Genomic DNA, 17,033 nt, shown 5'->3' with positions numbered 1-17,033 from the left:
TGGGAAACTCACCTCCTTGTCATTTGTTAGAAAAATTACTAGTGACTGCCAGCTAACCATTTTGACATTTGAACATGGCAAAATGCTAGATAATAGGTTATGAGGTAATAAAGGCTTAAACAATACAACCATAACAATGACCTTAAATATCACAGGAAAATTCATTCCTTTAATAAAAACTATTAAAATGTTTAAACAAGGTCAAGTTTCAAAATAAATTTCAATTGTTAAGTCTCCTTAAAACTTCAAAACCAAACTTTTAACTTCAATCTATTTTTAGGAAAAAGTCCAATAAAAGGCACACACCATCATTATATAGCTTTGCATTCTCTTCCTCCTCTAACTGCTCAAAAGCAGTGACAAAGTCATCCTCTATGGAAGACACAGACTGGTTCGTATCATCATCATCTTCATCAGTGGTCTCAAGGTGGTGCTTCTGATGCAAGTATGTGTCCAGGGTGTGTCTTATGCCCGCAGCATATTTACTTAGGAGACTAAAGATAAAATCAATTCTGAGTCCTGGTAATGTAGGTGACACTCTCATGACACAAAGCATTCCCGAATGATGACTCTTGGGAGAGATGAAAGATGATAAAAATCAGTTTTAATTTTAAATATAAAACATCTTCTGGAAGTGAAGCCTAGAAATAAACCTCAAGGGAGTGGGGAAGGGGACAAGAAATGCATGCATCCTGAAAGGTTCCTTCATTCTGTAATGTTTAATCATTTTTAAGTATTTAATTTTCTGAAGTTATCTAAAGATATATATTTACTTTTATTTAAATCTCATTTTAATATTTTTCCTTTCCAATCTTTTTTTGTCTCATGCATTCAAATTCTCCCCAATCTCTCTCCTTAAATGTTATAGAAGCTACTGTCGCTTGTCTCTTGGGCAATTATTTTTTCTATTACTGTATGTTTGTAATATGGTTAATATTTACCAATCTCACCTATACACTATGAATGGGCAGAAATCGGAATCTAGTTTACTTGTGATTCCACTTTCCTAGAGCTCCCAACATGTCACCTTCCCTTCCACCACACAAGAACTGGCCTTGTTTTTTTAACTTGAATTTCTCCAGTATTAAAACTTAAAATCATGGTTACAGCTTTGATTAAGAACATGAGCCATTAGTTTTCCCTATACACAATGCATTTTAAATGCAGACACTGGTAAGTGATTTGTTTTCACAAAGAAGAAAGCAAATGTAACAGCCAATCACCCTTTATGCCCCAGCAAATAAAGCAAATGTTTAAGAATGAACAGCACAATCCAGGAAACAAGGCACAGCTCTAGTCATGGATCTCACAAAGAACAAAGCAGTATCCCATAGCTGGAGTAAGTTCTCCAAATTGTAAACCTACTCACACAGCTGTAAATGTCTTACTTCCTAAAATGCAAAAATAGTTAGTGATAAACTAAAGAGTGTCTTATGAAAACAACATTTTATATGGAAGATCTCTAATCAGAAAGTTAACTGGAAGTCCATTTTCTGAAACATTCAACTTGCAATACATACAAATGTGGGATGGCCATAAAGCAGGAGCAGTCCCTACAGTTATACAAAGAAATATGAACAGAAATATTTCACTAAAAGTTTGCATACCACTGACAGAACTTCGCTGGCAGGAATTAGTTTATAAGCCATAATCAAAATTATTTTATACTTCAAGGTTGGCAATGCTTTGTGAGTTAGACTTTTCAAATATACCACTTCCTTGAGACCACATTAAAATAAGGAAAGCTCCAATCACTTTCTATTACTGAGCAAATATAATTAAAAACATGCCCCGAAAAAGCAGATTAGAAATGATCCACCACTTACCTGATTTAGAGGACTACTGCTTACATCGGATGATTTACTGGTATCCTTCATACAAATGATTTCATTTTCACTTAGACTGCAGAAGTGGAGCGAATTCAGAAGATCTGGAAGTTCCAGTGAAATTGCAGCTAGATCCTAATTTTAAATAACAGTGACAGCAATGAACAATACTACAGAGTAACACTGTCAAGGTTTCTACAATGTTGTTATTGACGAGTACACTTCATGAGTTTGGATACAGACAACATTGTATGTATGTACACAGTTTATCTACAGAGTCATTTTTTAACTCACAAATAAAGCAAAGGTTACTCAGTAATGCTTTACAGCCTTGAGCATTCTGCTACCAAGCTACCTCGTCAATCTTAACAGAACACCTCACACATCTATGCTGATCAGCATTTACATGTTTTTAGTAGTTGTCACCTTGAAGTCCTCTGGTTTGATGCTGGAGTTTTTCATATAGAATTCTTAGCTACTGAACACCCTTCTTCAGAGATTGAGTTTTATCTCTTTAAATTTTAAGTTCACTTTTTCCGAAGGTATTGTAGTAAGCCTTCAAAGAGTTTATGCAGGTTAGAGATTTCTTTTCTGTTGGCTTTCTTTTCTTTTCTTTTCTTTTCTTTTCTTTTTTTCTTTAAATATTTTTTCCAGCTCAAGGTTCCCTCCAGTCTTTGCCTGGCAGAGAGTAGAGGTTTCATACAGGTGGTCCTGTCTACAGCTCCTAAGGGCCAGAGGAGGTGTGCTGTCCGTTTTGTTTTTGAAATAGTATCACTCTATAGGTAAAGCTGGCCTGGAACTATGCAGCCCAACCTGGACTCAATGACACTCCTGCATCAGCCTTGCAAGTCCAGTTCTATATTTGTGTGTTGTTCTGGAGAGTATGCCCTCTCTGTTCCTGTTGTCCAGGCTATTTCCTTCTGCCAGTTTTGTAGCAGCAGCACAAGGAAAGCTTATCTGCAGTGATTTGTGCAACTGTCAGGCATTCCTTTATTGATCCTAACCTCAAATATCAGTCCCCCTATAAATGCCTAAATGAAGTGGGCTATAAACTTGTGCACAAATTTATAAATATGTAAAAATTGAGACCTTTAAAAAATCTGACCTTTTATATTTAATTCTACTCTACTAAATATACAAGAACTTTATTACTAAAATCAAAATATACAAATGTTACATGCAATATAATGATCATAATCAAATAAATGGCCTGTGGTTTAAAGATTTCAGATAAATGATTTTAACAGTGAAATCTAAATCTGCTTTCCTTAGCAAGAATTATCAACAAAAACTAGTCAAGGTAACACACAGTTGTTATCCCAGCACTTGGGAGGAGGAGGCAGCAGGCTTTCTAAAAGTTTAAGGCCACAGCAAGGATATCTGAGAAGACCTTGTCTCGCAAATAACAACAAAGGAATCCTTAGTAAAAATGCTGCAATTGAAGATTTACAGACCACACTCAAATGTTATCTTTGTTTCTGAGGCTTGGGGTAGGGACAGAGACTCACTATGTAGCCCTGGTTGGCCTGGAACACACTGTACAGACCAGCCACTGATCCTGAACTCAAGTTCAGCCTGCCTTTGCCTCATGAGTGCTGGAATTAAAGGCATGCACCATTATGCCTGGCTTCAAATGGCATCTTTTAGCTTTAAGATACCTTAAGATTAGTGTAAAATTTGAGCACTAAAGTAAAATTTGAACACTCCAAAATTTAAGTAGTCCCCCATAGTCTTTGCCAATTCAAAAAATTGACCCCACCTGCATGTGAGCAGCATTTGCTTCTTCATTAAAGCCCAGAAATGTGACCTGAATTAAAAAAGAAAATCTCCATTAGTTTACGGTGTTTAAAGTCCTGAGTCAGAATATGGACAAGGCACAGTAAGCGTGGCACTAAACACTGGGCAGGCAGTGCTCCCAATGCCCAAGGTTTCTGCTACACTGTAGCTCTGAACATTACCATCCATCTTTCCCTCTCCCTCCTCATTCCCATTGTCACTGCCATGTGCTCTTACTTCCACATCACTGGACTTGTCCACTGCCATGCCACTTACCCATTTCCCATGGTTGTTAATGGATGCCTTCAGCCTGCCCTCATTTCCTTCAAACCCATGAGACCCCTTCTACGTCCAGCACATACTGTACATGACTGCTTAAGATTCTTGCAGTGGTGTCCCCTTGATAGAAGCTCTTCCTCAGACACTTCTAGACCTGGCTTCTCTTCATTCTGCAAGTTGCTATAAGTTCCAGCAGCCTTCTCAGAGAGACCTTCCCTGTGTAGACTCCCTCAGGCTTCCTCCTCACTAGATATGACTCTACTAATATTCCCTTCAACACTCTTATAGATATACTTCTCTCTACACAAATTATAAAACTCAAGTATCTATGGTATCTTTAGTAGCATGTGGAAATGTATTAAGTAAAAAAGAACAAGTTATAAAAAATGTGTTATGCACATTTCTTCCTTATTATTAAAAACAAATGCATGAAAAATAAGATTGAAAGGCAATACACTGAAATATTTAGCAGTAACTAATTGGAAAGTTTTCTGTGACCTCTTTTTCCTAATTCACTGGATAAACAATATACTCTTTTTTTTTTATTTTTCAGTACTCTCACTTTCCTGCAAAGAATATAGCCTGAAAAGTTATTTTTTAGATTTATCTTTATGTCCTTGTCATCATGTTAGCCCCTTAAAATTGGTAAATGATCTACCAACTAAGTGTTGTGTTTAGAAATACAAAATATTTAAATAACAGCAACTAAAGTACTGGAGAAAAACTGGATGGTTAAAATATAAGACTACATTGAATATACTTTGATTCCTTTCTGATGACTAAGAAGCTAGTCAGAATCTAAAATTACCCTGGCACTTTATTAATTATGGCTACTAGTCCAGTAGAATGTTAGGTACCTTCTAGGCATCTAGTAAACTGCTGTCCAGAAGAAGCCTGTCTCCTCATAACATTTTCAGGCAATACAGCATCCCTCCCTAAAACACAGGCACTAATTTCTTTCCTTTTTTCAAACAGATATTTAGTTCGTAGATTTTATACAATCACATAAAAGCATATATTTATGTATCAAATAAGAGGAGAAGTAAAATGGTCTAGAGAAACGGAGGTTAACAGAACAGAAGGGATGGAAAAGAGAAGGTGGAGAGTTAAGGTACAGGGGAACAGATTTGAAATCATATATATATATATATGCATGTGTATATGAGAGACATGCTCCTTTTTCTAGGAAAAGAATTTTTTCAAGTAAACACACACACACAGATGAAACTGAAAACAACAAAAAATTGTCAGCCAAGCTGCAGCAACATCTTTCATATGCTCAGATACTTGATTTAAAATGAACCAGTACACTGGAAAGAAAAAAAAACCCAAAACTTAAGATATTTGAGATATGCATACCCTAAAATGGGACATAAATTTCTCCTATTCTTTCAAGTTTCCTTGCTGAAGACAAAAGAGAAAATACAATGACCTTGGGTCCTGGAGGTGCCCAGGGAGCCCGGCTCCTTCTGGTGATACAGAAGATCTCATGGAACAGGCTGAAAGGACAGGCACTAAGGACATGCCTCTTACCCCCAAGTAAGGAATCAAGCTTATTAGAAACCTAGCTTCAAAAAGGACAGATTTAGATATGCGAACCAACTTTAAGCAGTGAAGAACTGATAGTAAACTTGGAGCTTTCACATGTTACGTAAAGGATCTACTCTTAAGCTATACTCTCAGCCCTCAACACCATGTTCTAATTTGTAATATGAATGTCAGGATGGACTACAGATGCTGTTAAAAAAAATCACTCCTTTTAATAACAATGAATTCAAACAAAGTTGAAAAAATTGCTATTGCAGAGAAATAGGTAAGCATGATATGTATGTAAAATACACACAAACACACACACACACACACACACACACACACACACACACACTTCCAAGTGGTATCTTAATTCCAAAGATAAACTTACCATTTTATACTTTAAATCAAAGGACTGAGACAATCAAGAAAAAGATTTTAAAAGTGACATGAAATAAGTGTACTTTTTCCTTTCAGAATAAAAGAAACAATATAAAAGCAGCAGCCACTGAATAAGCCGTACCTGCCCAGTGAGAGGCTAGTAACACCTGTGCACTTACAAACAGGGTAATAATAACAATCAGTCAATGACGTTAGCTACTATTTAAAACAGATACTTCTTTTCAAATAACATTTTTATTAATTATTTAAGAATTTCACACAATGTATTTTGAGCATATTCGCCCTCCCTAATTAATCCCAGATTCACCCGCAACTCTATACCCACATAACATGGTACTGTCATAAAAAAAAAAAAAAAATCAGGTCCAATTGTGTTGCCCAAATATGCCCCATTATGAGGCCTGCCTTGGGGCACTGTCAACCTACAAAGTCATATCCTCAAAATAACCTAATTGTTTCCAAATTATTAGTACTATGTACAGCTTTTAAAAACAGACTGCAGTTATACAAAGACCATGAAAACATATTGTGCACAATTGCAAAAGGGTTCACAAAGTCATATGGCAAACCTCAGTTAACTGGGCATGCTCATCCTGGTTTAAACACTCTCCTCCTGATACACTGCATAGCTCCTTCTCACTCTGCAATAAAGACTTTACAGACTGGAACACATCTTCACTGAAGCTCTGTAGAATGAATAAACAAAAGAATTTACTTCTAAGACAAGTAAGAAAACTTGCAGATATCTGAGTTTCACAGTTACTCATTCTCCAATTAATCGTTTTTATATTATTTGTTAAGCTCAATGTGTTAAGACCATATAGACCTATGCTCCAGATTTACTTACACTCACCTTCACACCAGTGGTTCTCAACCTTCCTAACGCTGCAACCCCTTAATACAGCTCCTCATGTTGTAGTGACCCCCAACCATAAAACTATTTCATTGTTACTTCATAGCTGTAATTTTCTATTATTATGAGTAATAATGTAAATATCAAACATGTAGAATAACTCAGATGCGACCCCCAAAGGGTCTCAAGAGGGAACAGGTTGAAAATCACTGCCTTACAGTAAAATTAGCAAACTGCATATGTTATTTCTGAGTCACTAGTAGAAAAAAAACAACTCTTATACTGAGTGAAATGTTGTAGCTAGAAAAGGGTACATTAGCACCAACTATACTTCTCTTTCTTTTAATTGTATATTTTATTGACATTTCAGATGTAATCCTCTTTCCCCATTCCCCCCCCCCACCAAAGAACCTCCCATCTCATCCCCCCCTCCTGCTTCTATGAGGATATGGCCCCACCCACCCACCCACCTACTCCCACCTCCCCACCCAGGATTTCCCCCACACTGGGGTGTCCAGCCTTCACTGGACCAAGGACTTCCTCACCCACCTATGCCTGACAATGTCATCCTCCCCTATGTATACAGCTGGGGCCATGGGTCCCTGCCTATGTGCCCCCATGCTGGTGGTTTAGACCCTGGGAGCTCTGGTTGGTTAGTTGGTTGCTCTCCCCATGGGGCCTCAAACCCTTTCAGCTCCTTCAGTTTTCTCTCTCACTCCTCCATTGGGAACCCAGTGATCAGCTCAATGATTAGCTGTGAGCACCTGCCTCTGTATATTTCAGGCTCTGGCAGACCTCTAAGGAGACAGCTTTATCAGGCTCCTGACAGCATGCACTTCCTGGCATCCACATCAGTGTCTATCTTTGGTGACTGCACAAGGGATGGATACTCAGGTGGAGCAGTCTCATGGAGGTCCCTCCATGTTGTGACTCTAACCAAGTAAGTGAAAGATCTGTATGACAAGAAATTCAAGTGTCTGAAGAAAGAAATCGAAGAAGATCTCAGAAGATGGAAAGAGCTCCCATGCTCATGGATTGGCAGGATTAATATAATAAAAATGGCCATCTTGCCAAAAGCAATTTACAGATGCAATGCAATCCCCATCAAAATTTCAAATCAATTCTTCATAGAGATAAAAAGAGCAATTTGCAAATTCATTTGGAATAACAAAAAACCCAGGATAGCGAGAACTATTCTCAACAATAAAAGAACTTCTGGGGGAATTACCATCCCTGACCTGAAGCTGTACTACAGAGAAATAGTGATAAAAACTGCATGGTATTGGTACAGAAACAGGCAGGAAGATCAATGAAATAGAACTGAAGACCCAGAAATGAACCCACACACCTATGATCACTTGATCTTTGACAAAGGAAGTAAAACCGTCTAGTGGAAAAAAAGACAGCATTTTCAACAAATGGTGCTGGCTCAACTGGAGGTCAGCATGTAGAAGAATGCAAATCAATCCATTCTTATCTCCTTGTACAAAGCTCAAGTCCAAGTGGATAAAGGACCTTCACATAAAACCAGATACACAGAAACTAACAGAAGATAAGGTGGGGAAGACCCTCGAATACCTAGGCACAGGGGAAAAGTTCTTGAACAGAACACCAATGGCTTATGCTCTAAGATCAAGAATTGACAAATGGGACCTCATAAAATTGTAAAGCTTCTGTAAGGAAAGGACACTGTCAATAGGACAAAGCGGCAACCAACAGATTGGGAAAAGATCTTTACCAATCCTACATTCAAAAGAGGGCTAATATTCAATATATATAAAGAACTCAAGAAATTAGACTCCAGACAACCAAATAACCCTATTAAAAATGGGGTACAGAACTAAACAAGAAATTCTCAACTGAGGAATCTCAAATGGCAGAGAAGCACCTAAAGAAATGTTCAATATCCTTAGTCATCAGGGAAATGCAAATCAAAACAACCCTGAGATTCCACCTCACACCAGTCAGAATGGCCAAGATCAAAAACTCAGGTGATAGTAGATGCTGTCGAGGATGTGGAGAAAGAGAAACACTCCTCCATTGTTGGTAGGGTTGCAAGCTAGTACAACCACTCTGGAAATCAGTTTGGCTGTTCCTCAGAAAATTGGACACAGCATTAGCTGAGGACCAGCTATACCTGGGCATATACCAAAAGATGCTCCAACATATAACAAGGACACATGCTCCACTATGTTCATAGCAGCCTTATTTATAGTAGCCAGAGCTGGAAAGAACCCAGATGTCCTTCAACAGAGGAATGGATACAGAAAATGTAATACATTTACACAATGGAATATTAATCAGCTATTAAAAACAATGAACTCGAGAAATTCTTAGGTAAATGGATGGAGCTAGAAAATACCATCTTGAGTGAGGTAACCCGATCACAAAAGAACACACATGGTATATACTCACTGATAACTGGATATTAGCCCAAAAGCTCGCAATATCCAAGATACAACTCACAGACCACATGAAGCTCATGAAGAAGGAAGACCAAAGTGTGGGTACTTTGGCCCTTCTTAGAAGGAGTAACAAATATTCATGGGAGCAAATATAAAAACTATTCTTCTCTTAAGAGACAGAGAAAAAATAACTAAAAATAAGACTTCTCAGTGGTCTGAAAACAGCTATATGACAAAAATCAGGTAAAAGACTCCGTGTCTGGGAAAGAAAGTTGCCAAAAATGCCAAGTACACAGAGGAGACAATGCATATTACAGTTAGACAGAAAGGCAACACTAACTTCCCACTAACTCCAATATTCCTCTTCTGATATGTGGCCCACTCTTCCTGCCTGTGGGAATGCCTTATACCACAATCTTGTCCTACAGAAACCCTATCCACACCAAGGCTGAAGATGATCTTCCCACTCTTTAGTCTAATTTTCTCCTTTACTGTTTGCAGATTAAGGTCACTTGATCAGTATTATAACATATTATGATTATAATATTCATATGTATATCTTTTCTACCCACTGAACTGTATCATGAAAACTACATTCCATTCACTTCATCTCCTCACATTTTATATGATGTCAACAAACAGCTGCTAACTATTAAAAGTTCTACCTCAAATCTGTAATCTAAGAGATAATATTACAAAATTCAAGAAAAAGGTATATAATGTTAAATTTCAATCTCACCTATCAAGATGTGTTCATATTTCTTTAAATATATATACTACATTTTCTAAGACAGGGTCTTAGAAACAATAACCCTCAAGTAGCAATGAACAGATCCCATACCCAGACTGTAGTTTCTAAACACCAACCAGCAATTAAAAGATCCAGAGCTCCTCAGAAAAATATCTGGTTCTAGACAGAGAGAACATACAAAAGAAGTTATACCATCTAACTGTGCCAGAATGCAGAGAAGTGCTCAAAGACTAATTGGGCAATGTCAAAAAAACACAGAAGTCACTGGAATTCCCATTGGCTACATCTGGAACAACCAGGTCACCAAAAAGAACAGAAATGGTAATGCACCACATCTCCTAAATTCAGTCATAGCGTACATTTCTTTACCTATGATTGCTGGATGACACATATGGACAAACTGAAAATCTTCTTTGTAACGCTGAACATACTGACTTGGAAAGAATTACTAATATGTCCTAAATCTATGCAGTAAAAGCTATTGGGAGACAGGCTACTCACATTTCTTAAACTATCACTGCATAGCTTACTTACTAAGCATTTAATCAAAGTCATTCTGCATTTATATTGCAGACAGCAGATGTTACAATCCTAGCCACTTCCTCAAGAACACTGACAATATTATCTCCTGACCTGACCTGACAGGAGAGCAATGAAGACAAGGAAACCTCTGAGATGTTCCTGATAAACAGAAGTACAGTGAAAACTAACATGGTATGTTCTACAGGAGAACTAGCTCAGATTTTTCCAAAGATACGGTGTCATGAAAATAAAACCTAGACCACTGGAATGGTCTAGAACGAAGTAATCAAAATATTCAACGTAGTATTGTAACAAATCTTGAGTAGACTCTAGTTAAGAAACAAGAAAAAGTTACAAGGTTTACGAGAACAAATTTGAGACAAATTGGGGAGAATTTATCAGATTACATATCAGATGAAGTTACAGATGAGTGGTTTCTTAGAAGTGGTAATGACAGTAGCATACACACACAATTATAAAGGGAATGGAGGTGTAAACAGAGAAGAGAATCGGTGTAAAAAGGTGTCAACAGAAGGTAGACAATGCATGAGTTGCTCATTCTGAGTTTTTTTCCCAACTCCAGTAGACTTTAAAACATTGATATTTATAGTTTTGTTTTCATTAATAAATGGAGGTTTTCACATTAATTTATGAATATACACACAAATAAATCATGAGCTTGAACTACCAATATAAACAAACTCATGACACTCTAAAGCAAATGATGTTTCTAGGCAGAAATCACTACAAATAAAACTCTGTAAAGTATAGAATTGTAAAAACCTATGAGTTCAGAGGAATACAAATAAATAATAAATGGGTGAGGGTAAATAATGTACTTGCCACCACAGAAAGTGACAAGTCATACATTGGTCATTAAAAGGCCCTTACCCATACTTAAATGAACTATCCCTTTTAAGCATTGTCAAAAGAGAGAAGAATTATTAAAAGATAATTAAAAAGCAAAGAAAACAACTCCATGAAACTCAAAGATGGTCTTCATGGGCAAATTCAAGAGTGTTGAAGGAAGCGTGATCAAGGCTGTCAGTCCAGGCTCATAACCCTGGCTACTTGGAAGGACTGGGCAGGAGCAACAGCAAGCTCAAGGCCTTTCTGAGACACAAAGCTACTTCAAAGCTAGCCTTCTTCATGTACTTTATAGTAAAAGAAGCTATGCAGGAAGAGGCTGTGGAGCAGGGGCTAGGAATACAGCTCAGTGGTAGAGCAAGTTATCTAGCATGCGCAAGGCCCTTGGTTTAATCCACAGTACAACATATACAAGAAAAGTACGCTCTCATTGCTCACAAGTTACTCACCATCTAGCACAGTCCTGACAGGTAATAAACATTCAAATTTGTTTATGCCAAATAAACAAGTGTTTAATACTTCTTATCACCTTGAAGGTGGAACTAACAAAATGTAAGATAGCTTACTTTAAAAAAGATGGAAAAGATGTGTGAAGAAGAAATGGGGAGGAGGTACTGTACTGTAATGATTTTAGGAAGAAAATCATTACAGACATGATTGACATCACTACTTTCATACACGTTCATCTTCATAGTATTTTAATGTTACAATTTATATAAATACTAAGATTCATTCAAAAACTCTAACAAAACCAAAACCACATTTTTTGAAGTTCCACTGAAAGGAACCTAATACAATGGACTTACTTTTCGGACAGATGCTTTGTTCTTTATGTGACTATTCCTGAAAGGCTGGAAAGCCGCCATAACTGTATCACTGCAGTATGTAATATCGTTGGAGAGTATATCTACAAAACACCTAAAGGAGACAGATTAAAAGAAAACAAATTATTTACTCATCTTTGTGATTCAAGCAAGCATTTTACACTACATAATTTCTTCAAATATAAGCATTTAAAAAAAATCTGAACACACACACACTGAGACCTAAAAGCTTATTAGCACCCATGAATATGTATGTGGGGGCAGGGGATGAAAAATAGGAGAATATGGGCACCTTAATGAGATACAAAAGTACTACAAAATATTTTTAGAGTCACAATTATTATAGTTTGCTATTACATTCAATCTAACTGCCGCCTCTTAGCTGAAAACTCTTAACAAAGGTCATTGGAAAAATGTTTAAAACTTGGGTACTGTCACAAAAGGAATCCATTTTCATAGCCAGAGTCTATCCCTGGAGCAACACTAAATGGAGCAGGTATTATTACCCCTTCAGAATGTGAAATTTGTACATATGTTATAAAATGACAGATGAACAAAAACCAAAATCCGTATCTGAAGTTTAAGAGTATACCAGTGACTAGAACTCAGAAAATAATCTGTAGAATTATACACCTTACACACAAAACTCTCAATACAGAAAATAGTCTGTAGAATCATACACTTAAACACAAAGCTCTCTAATTAATACAGAAAGTAATCTGTAGAATTATACACCTTACACACAAAACTCTCAATACAGAAAATAGTCTGTAGAATCATACACTTAAACACAAAGCTCTCTAATTAATACAGAAAATAATCTGTAGAATTATACACCTTACACACAAAACTCTCAAATTAATACTGACTTTTGAATGATGCTTTCATAAAATCTTTTGGGGACTTCAATGGACTCGTATACTACGCAGCCAGCCAACTGCTCTATCTCAGTCTGTTCACTAAGGTCTGCTTATACCACACACTGAGGACAGTGACAAGACAGTGGTCTTGTTGGACCCAAGCCTTGGTGGAAAATATTTGATTACAGTAAAGGCTGGAAGAAGAAAACTAAATTCTAAATAACAAAAACCAGAAAATTACAGCAATAAATATTTAAGAAAAGCTCACATAAGTTTCAATTATCTTCAGTTAACCACACTGATCTCTTCAAGGCATTCCTATATGAGGTTTCTAATGACAGTTTCAGCACAACTTCATTCTAGTCCTCTCCCCAGAACTTAAAAAGGGTAAATTTTAGTAAAGTTTTAATTTATATTCTATTTTCATACTTTTACTGCAGATGTGTGAGTGCATAGCACACATCATCTTAGTCACTGGCCTATTGCTGTGAAGAAACACCATGACCAAAGCAACACCTATTAAAGAAAGCATTTGATTGAGGGCTTGCTTAGAGTTTCAGGTATTTAGTCCATTATCATCATGGTCATGCCACTTTTATTTAATTTAAGCCAAACATCTACCAAAAGAATATCTGTGCAATGTAAGAGAGAACCAGTTTGGGATAACATGGCAGGAAAGGAAGGAAGGAAGGAAGGAAGGAAGGAAGGAAGGAAGGAAGGCAGGCAGGCAGGCAGGCAGGCAGGCAGGCAGGCAGGCAGGCAGGCAGGCAGGCAGGCAGGCAGGCAGGCAGGCACAAATCCAAAGACAGGTAGAGGACAAAGAGAAATAGCATGATTCCCTCATAAGTGCTGTAGATCCAGGAAGACTCTAGGTTACAATGGCACAAGAGCAAACACACATCTTTCCTTAAAGTACTGCCATAAGAAGCGTCTCACTTAATGCCTGCTTGTGCCCTATTCTGGATAAATAAAAAATTCTAAGCAAGAAATCACAGTTATAATAAAAAGGGAACTTAACTGAAAAGATAGAGAGCTGTAAGAGACAAGCCAAGCAGAAAGGAAACAGCTAGAAGTGGAATGGCTCAGGCTCAGGCAAGAAACAGAAAATAAAACCACCACCAATAAAGTAAATCTCCTGAGGAACAGTACAAAAGCAATAGTCACCAGGAAAAACAGGTTTAATACAAACAACCATACATACTTATCTAGGATTTTAAAAAATCACCAAATTTATAAAGAGACATGAAAACAATCAGAGAAACAACTATAAAGACAAAGAACAGAGCTGCAGGGTGCTGAACAAATATGCACACCTCTGATCCTGCAACTTCTCATCTCAAAACATCCCTGCATACATGCTTTTGCAAACTATAGTGCCAAATATAGCACACAAATACAATGCAAGGCTAGTCACTGAACCAAAACAAAACCTAAAAATAATCTAATATTTCATTGATTTAAATAAATTCTCATTTATTTGCCCAGCTGAGGGAAATGATGAATTTGAATAGTACACATTTAAATGAAGAAGCATGTTTGCAAAATGCTACAAATGATTTCAGATTAGCAGATAGACACTATCATATATGAATGTTTGCACAAGCCTGGGAAATATCTTGAAGACAGTGCTGGAAACTGATAATGAGGATTTTTTATGTTACAAAATGTCTATCTGATTTATGGGATGATAAATTATCAAATAAAATAATGCCAGTTCCAGCACACATGCATTATTCCATTCAGTGTAAAATCTGTAACTATGTATAAATGTAAATATATATATTATACATATGCACATACATATACATACACTAAAGATAGGTACAGGTAGTGGGTTCTTTAAAACTTTTTATTCTTTGTGAATTTCATATCATGTACCCCTATCTCACTCATCTCCCTGTCCCTTCATATCTGCCCTCAGCCCTCATAACCTCCCCCTCAAAAGAATATTTTTAAAAAATGGGGCTGGAGAGATGGCTTAACGGTTAAGAGCACTGGTTGCTCTTCTATAGGCCAGAGTTCAATTCTCCAGCTACCATATGATGGTTCATAACCATCTATAATGGAATCTGATGTCCTCTTTGTGGCATACATGTGTGCATTCAGATAGAGCACTCATACACATAAAAATAAATAAATCTTCAAAACCAAGCAAACAAAAATCTTGTTGTGGAAGCTGTAGTGTGTTAGAGTGTATCCCAACAATATACCCTTTTGTCCACACATCTTTTCTTGAAAATGTTCATTGCGATGAGTCACTGGTCTGGTTGGAGGCCTCTGGCTTCTGCTATACTATCAATACTGGATCAGGACTCGTCTCAGACGTCCTGTTGTCCTGTGTCATGGAGATTCTGCAACTTTGGATTTGTAAGGGACATCCCCTTCACTCCACCCAGCAGTTCCTAGACGAGGTAGACGCTGGGAAGAGCCAACTCCAAGCCTTGGATCTGAGCCTGGGTGGCAGCTAAGTTGGTCAGCCCACCAGCTTTCCCACATACACACTACCAGGCCAAGCTCTCCAGCACTGCCAAGGCTAGCTCACCTAATGCCACAGACAACAAGGGGCTAAGCCAGCTTCTAACTGCTGTTCAGGAGAGGTGCAGAGTGCTGCAGTCAATGAGGGGCAGGACCTGCTCTTTAGCTCTTACAATCCTGGGGTCAGCTCTTCAGTCTGCTGCAGTTGGCAAGAGCATGGTAGAAAAGGGCATCCCCCTCCCGCCCCCCCCCCCCCACACACACATCACCATGCAGCAGAGTTCACCTGTGCTCATATCCTCTAGCCAGCTCAACCATGCTGCCAACACCAGAGTCAGCTCTACCGTGTTGCCTAAGCAAGGTGCCCCGGCCGCTCTCCTAAGTACTGTAGCCAGTGAGGGGCACCGCCAGCTTTCCAGAGTGCTGCAGCCAGTGGGAGGTAGGGCCAGCTCTGCACAGCCCTTGAACATCAACATTGTCCAAGAAGCAGCTGAAACTAGGACCACCCACACTGCCTGTGGTATTAAAAAATACCACATGTACTTTGACACAGACCCCTACTGCTTCATAGCCATGGACTCAGACATGGACCTCGGTGGCAGCAGGGGGTGGGACTTCCCCATGGCCTTTGGAGGCAGGGCAGGCTCCTCACATCAGGTTATTCCTCTCCACCTGTCTCCAGTTCCACCTCTTGCTTTCCCATCAGTCCAAAACACCATATGGCTCCCACTGAGGACAAGCCATGCAGCTGGTGGGTCTCTTGGTGTCTTCTGCTGGCCCCTGCAACATGGCTCAGTGACCTGCAGGCCGCTGGATATTTTCTGCCCACCCACCCCATGTGGTGTGACAACAGACAGGCATCTGGCCAGATAGTAGTTTTATGGGAACAAAATTATCTTATAATTTTCTAGAAGCACATAAATTTCTTAAGGATTAAAAATGCAAAACAAACACAACTTCCCAAGCCTTCCTACCTCATCTCTAACTTAAGAAACATTCCATTCAAGTCAAGAGCATTTGTAACTTGACCTTTTTTATAATCAGGACTCAGGTGTAAAACACCTTCCCAGCAGTACCTGTACTCCATGACTCACCCCTCTGACTAGCTCTCAAATAACAACTTGAAAATCAGATTCTTTCTAAAGCCACGCGCTTACTTACAAGATCTAGTTTCATCAATTCTTTTATTTATTTATTTATTTATTTATTTATTTAACGTATTCATTTTACATCCTACTTATTGACCCCCTTCCTGATCACCCCCTCCACATTCCTTCCCCTATCCCCTCTCCCCTTCTCCTCTGAGCACGTAGGCCCCCGTATGTGTATCCCCCCCATCCTAGTACGTCAAGTCTCTGTGAGGCCTTAATACTTATTTTTAATCCTTGTTCCCATTGGTTTTCTTCTTATTTATTTTTTCCAAAGATACTTTACCTGTGGTTTGAACTACACAATTAAGTTCCTAATTTAGAGTTTCAGTTCGGTCCTATGCTTTAGATTCAATTCATCTTATCTACATGTTCTACTAGACATTAAAGTTAAGAATCTTTGCTATGGTTTGGCTCACATCCTAGAGTTGGTCATCAGTATGTTAGAGACAGGGGACTATTAAAGGGTTGGGGCTCTGGGGACCTCTAGGCCCTGGAGGCACAGCCATCACAGT

General features: G+C 38.2%; 1 protein-coding gene across 3 annotated transcripts in view; it reads right to left on the bottom strand.

Moving 5' to 3' along the window:
- Akap11 (A-kinase anchoring protein 11) overlaps window positions 1-17,033 on the bottom strand; it is a 48,237-nt gene that overhangs the window by 21,884 nt on the left and 9,320 nt on the right. For all 3 annotated transcript variants that reach the window (XM_034497621.1, XM_076930690.1, XM_034497622.2), the window contains exons 2-6: window positions 12,018-12,129; window positions 6,383-6,499; window positions 3,586-3,633; window positions 1,827-1,961; window positions 307-571 (exon numbers count right to left, since the gene is read on the bottom strand). In XM_034497621.1, the coding sequence (XP_034353512.1) occupies window positions 307-571; window positions 1,827-1,961; window positions 3,586-3,633; window positions 6,383-6,499; window positions 12,018-12,077 (625 nt within the window). In that variant the 5' untranslated portion in view covers window positions 12,078-12,129. The remainder of the gene's footprint in view (window positions 1-306; window positions 572-1,826; window positions 1,962-3,585; window positions 3,634-6,382; window positions 6,500-12,017; window positions 12,130-17,033) is intronic.

Source organism: Arvicanthis niloticus, chromosome 3 (genome assembly GCF_011762505.2).
Source record: "Arvicanthis niloticus isolate mArvNil1 chromosome 3, mArvNil1.pat.X, whole genome shotgun sequence".
Classification (NCBI taxonomy): domain Eukaryota; kingdom Metazoa; phylum Chordata; class Mammalia; order Rodentia; family Muridae; genus Arvicanthis; species Arvicanthis niloticus.
The sequence above is the reverse complement of the archived record's forward strand: the minus strand, read 5'-3'. Positions and strand labels throughout refer to the sequence as shown.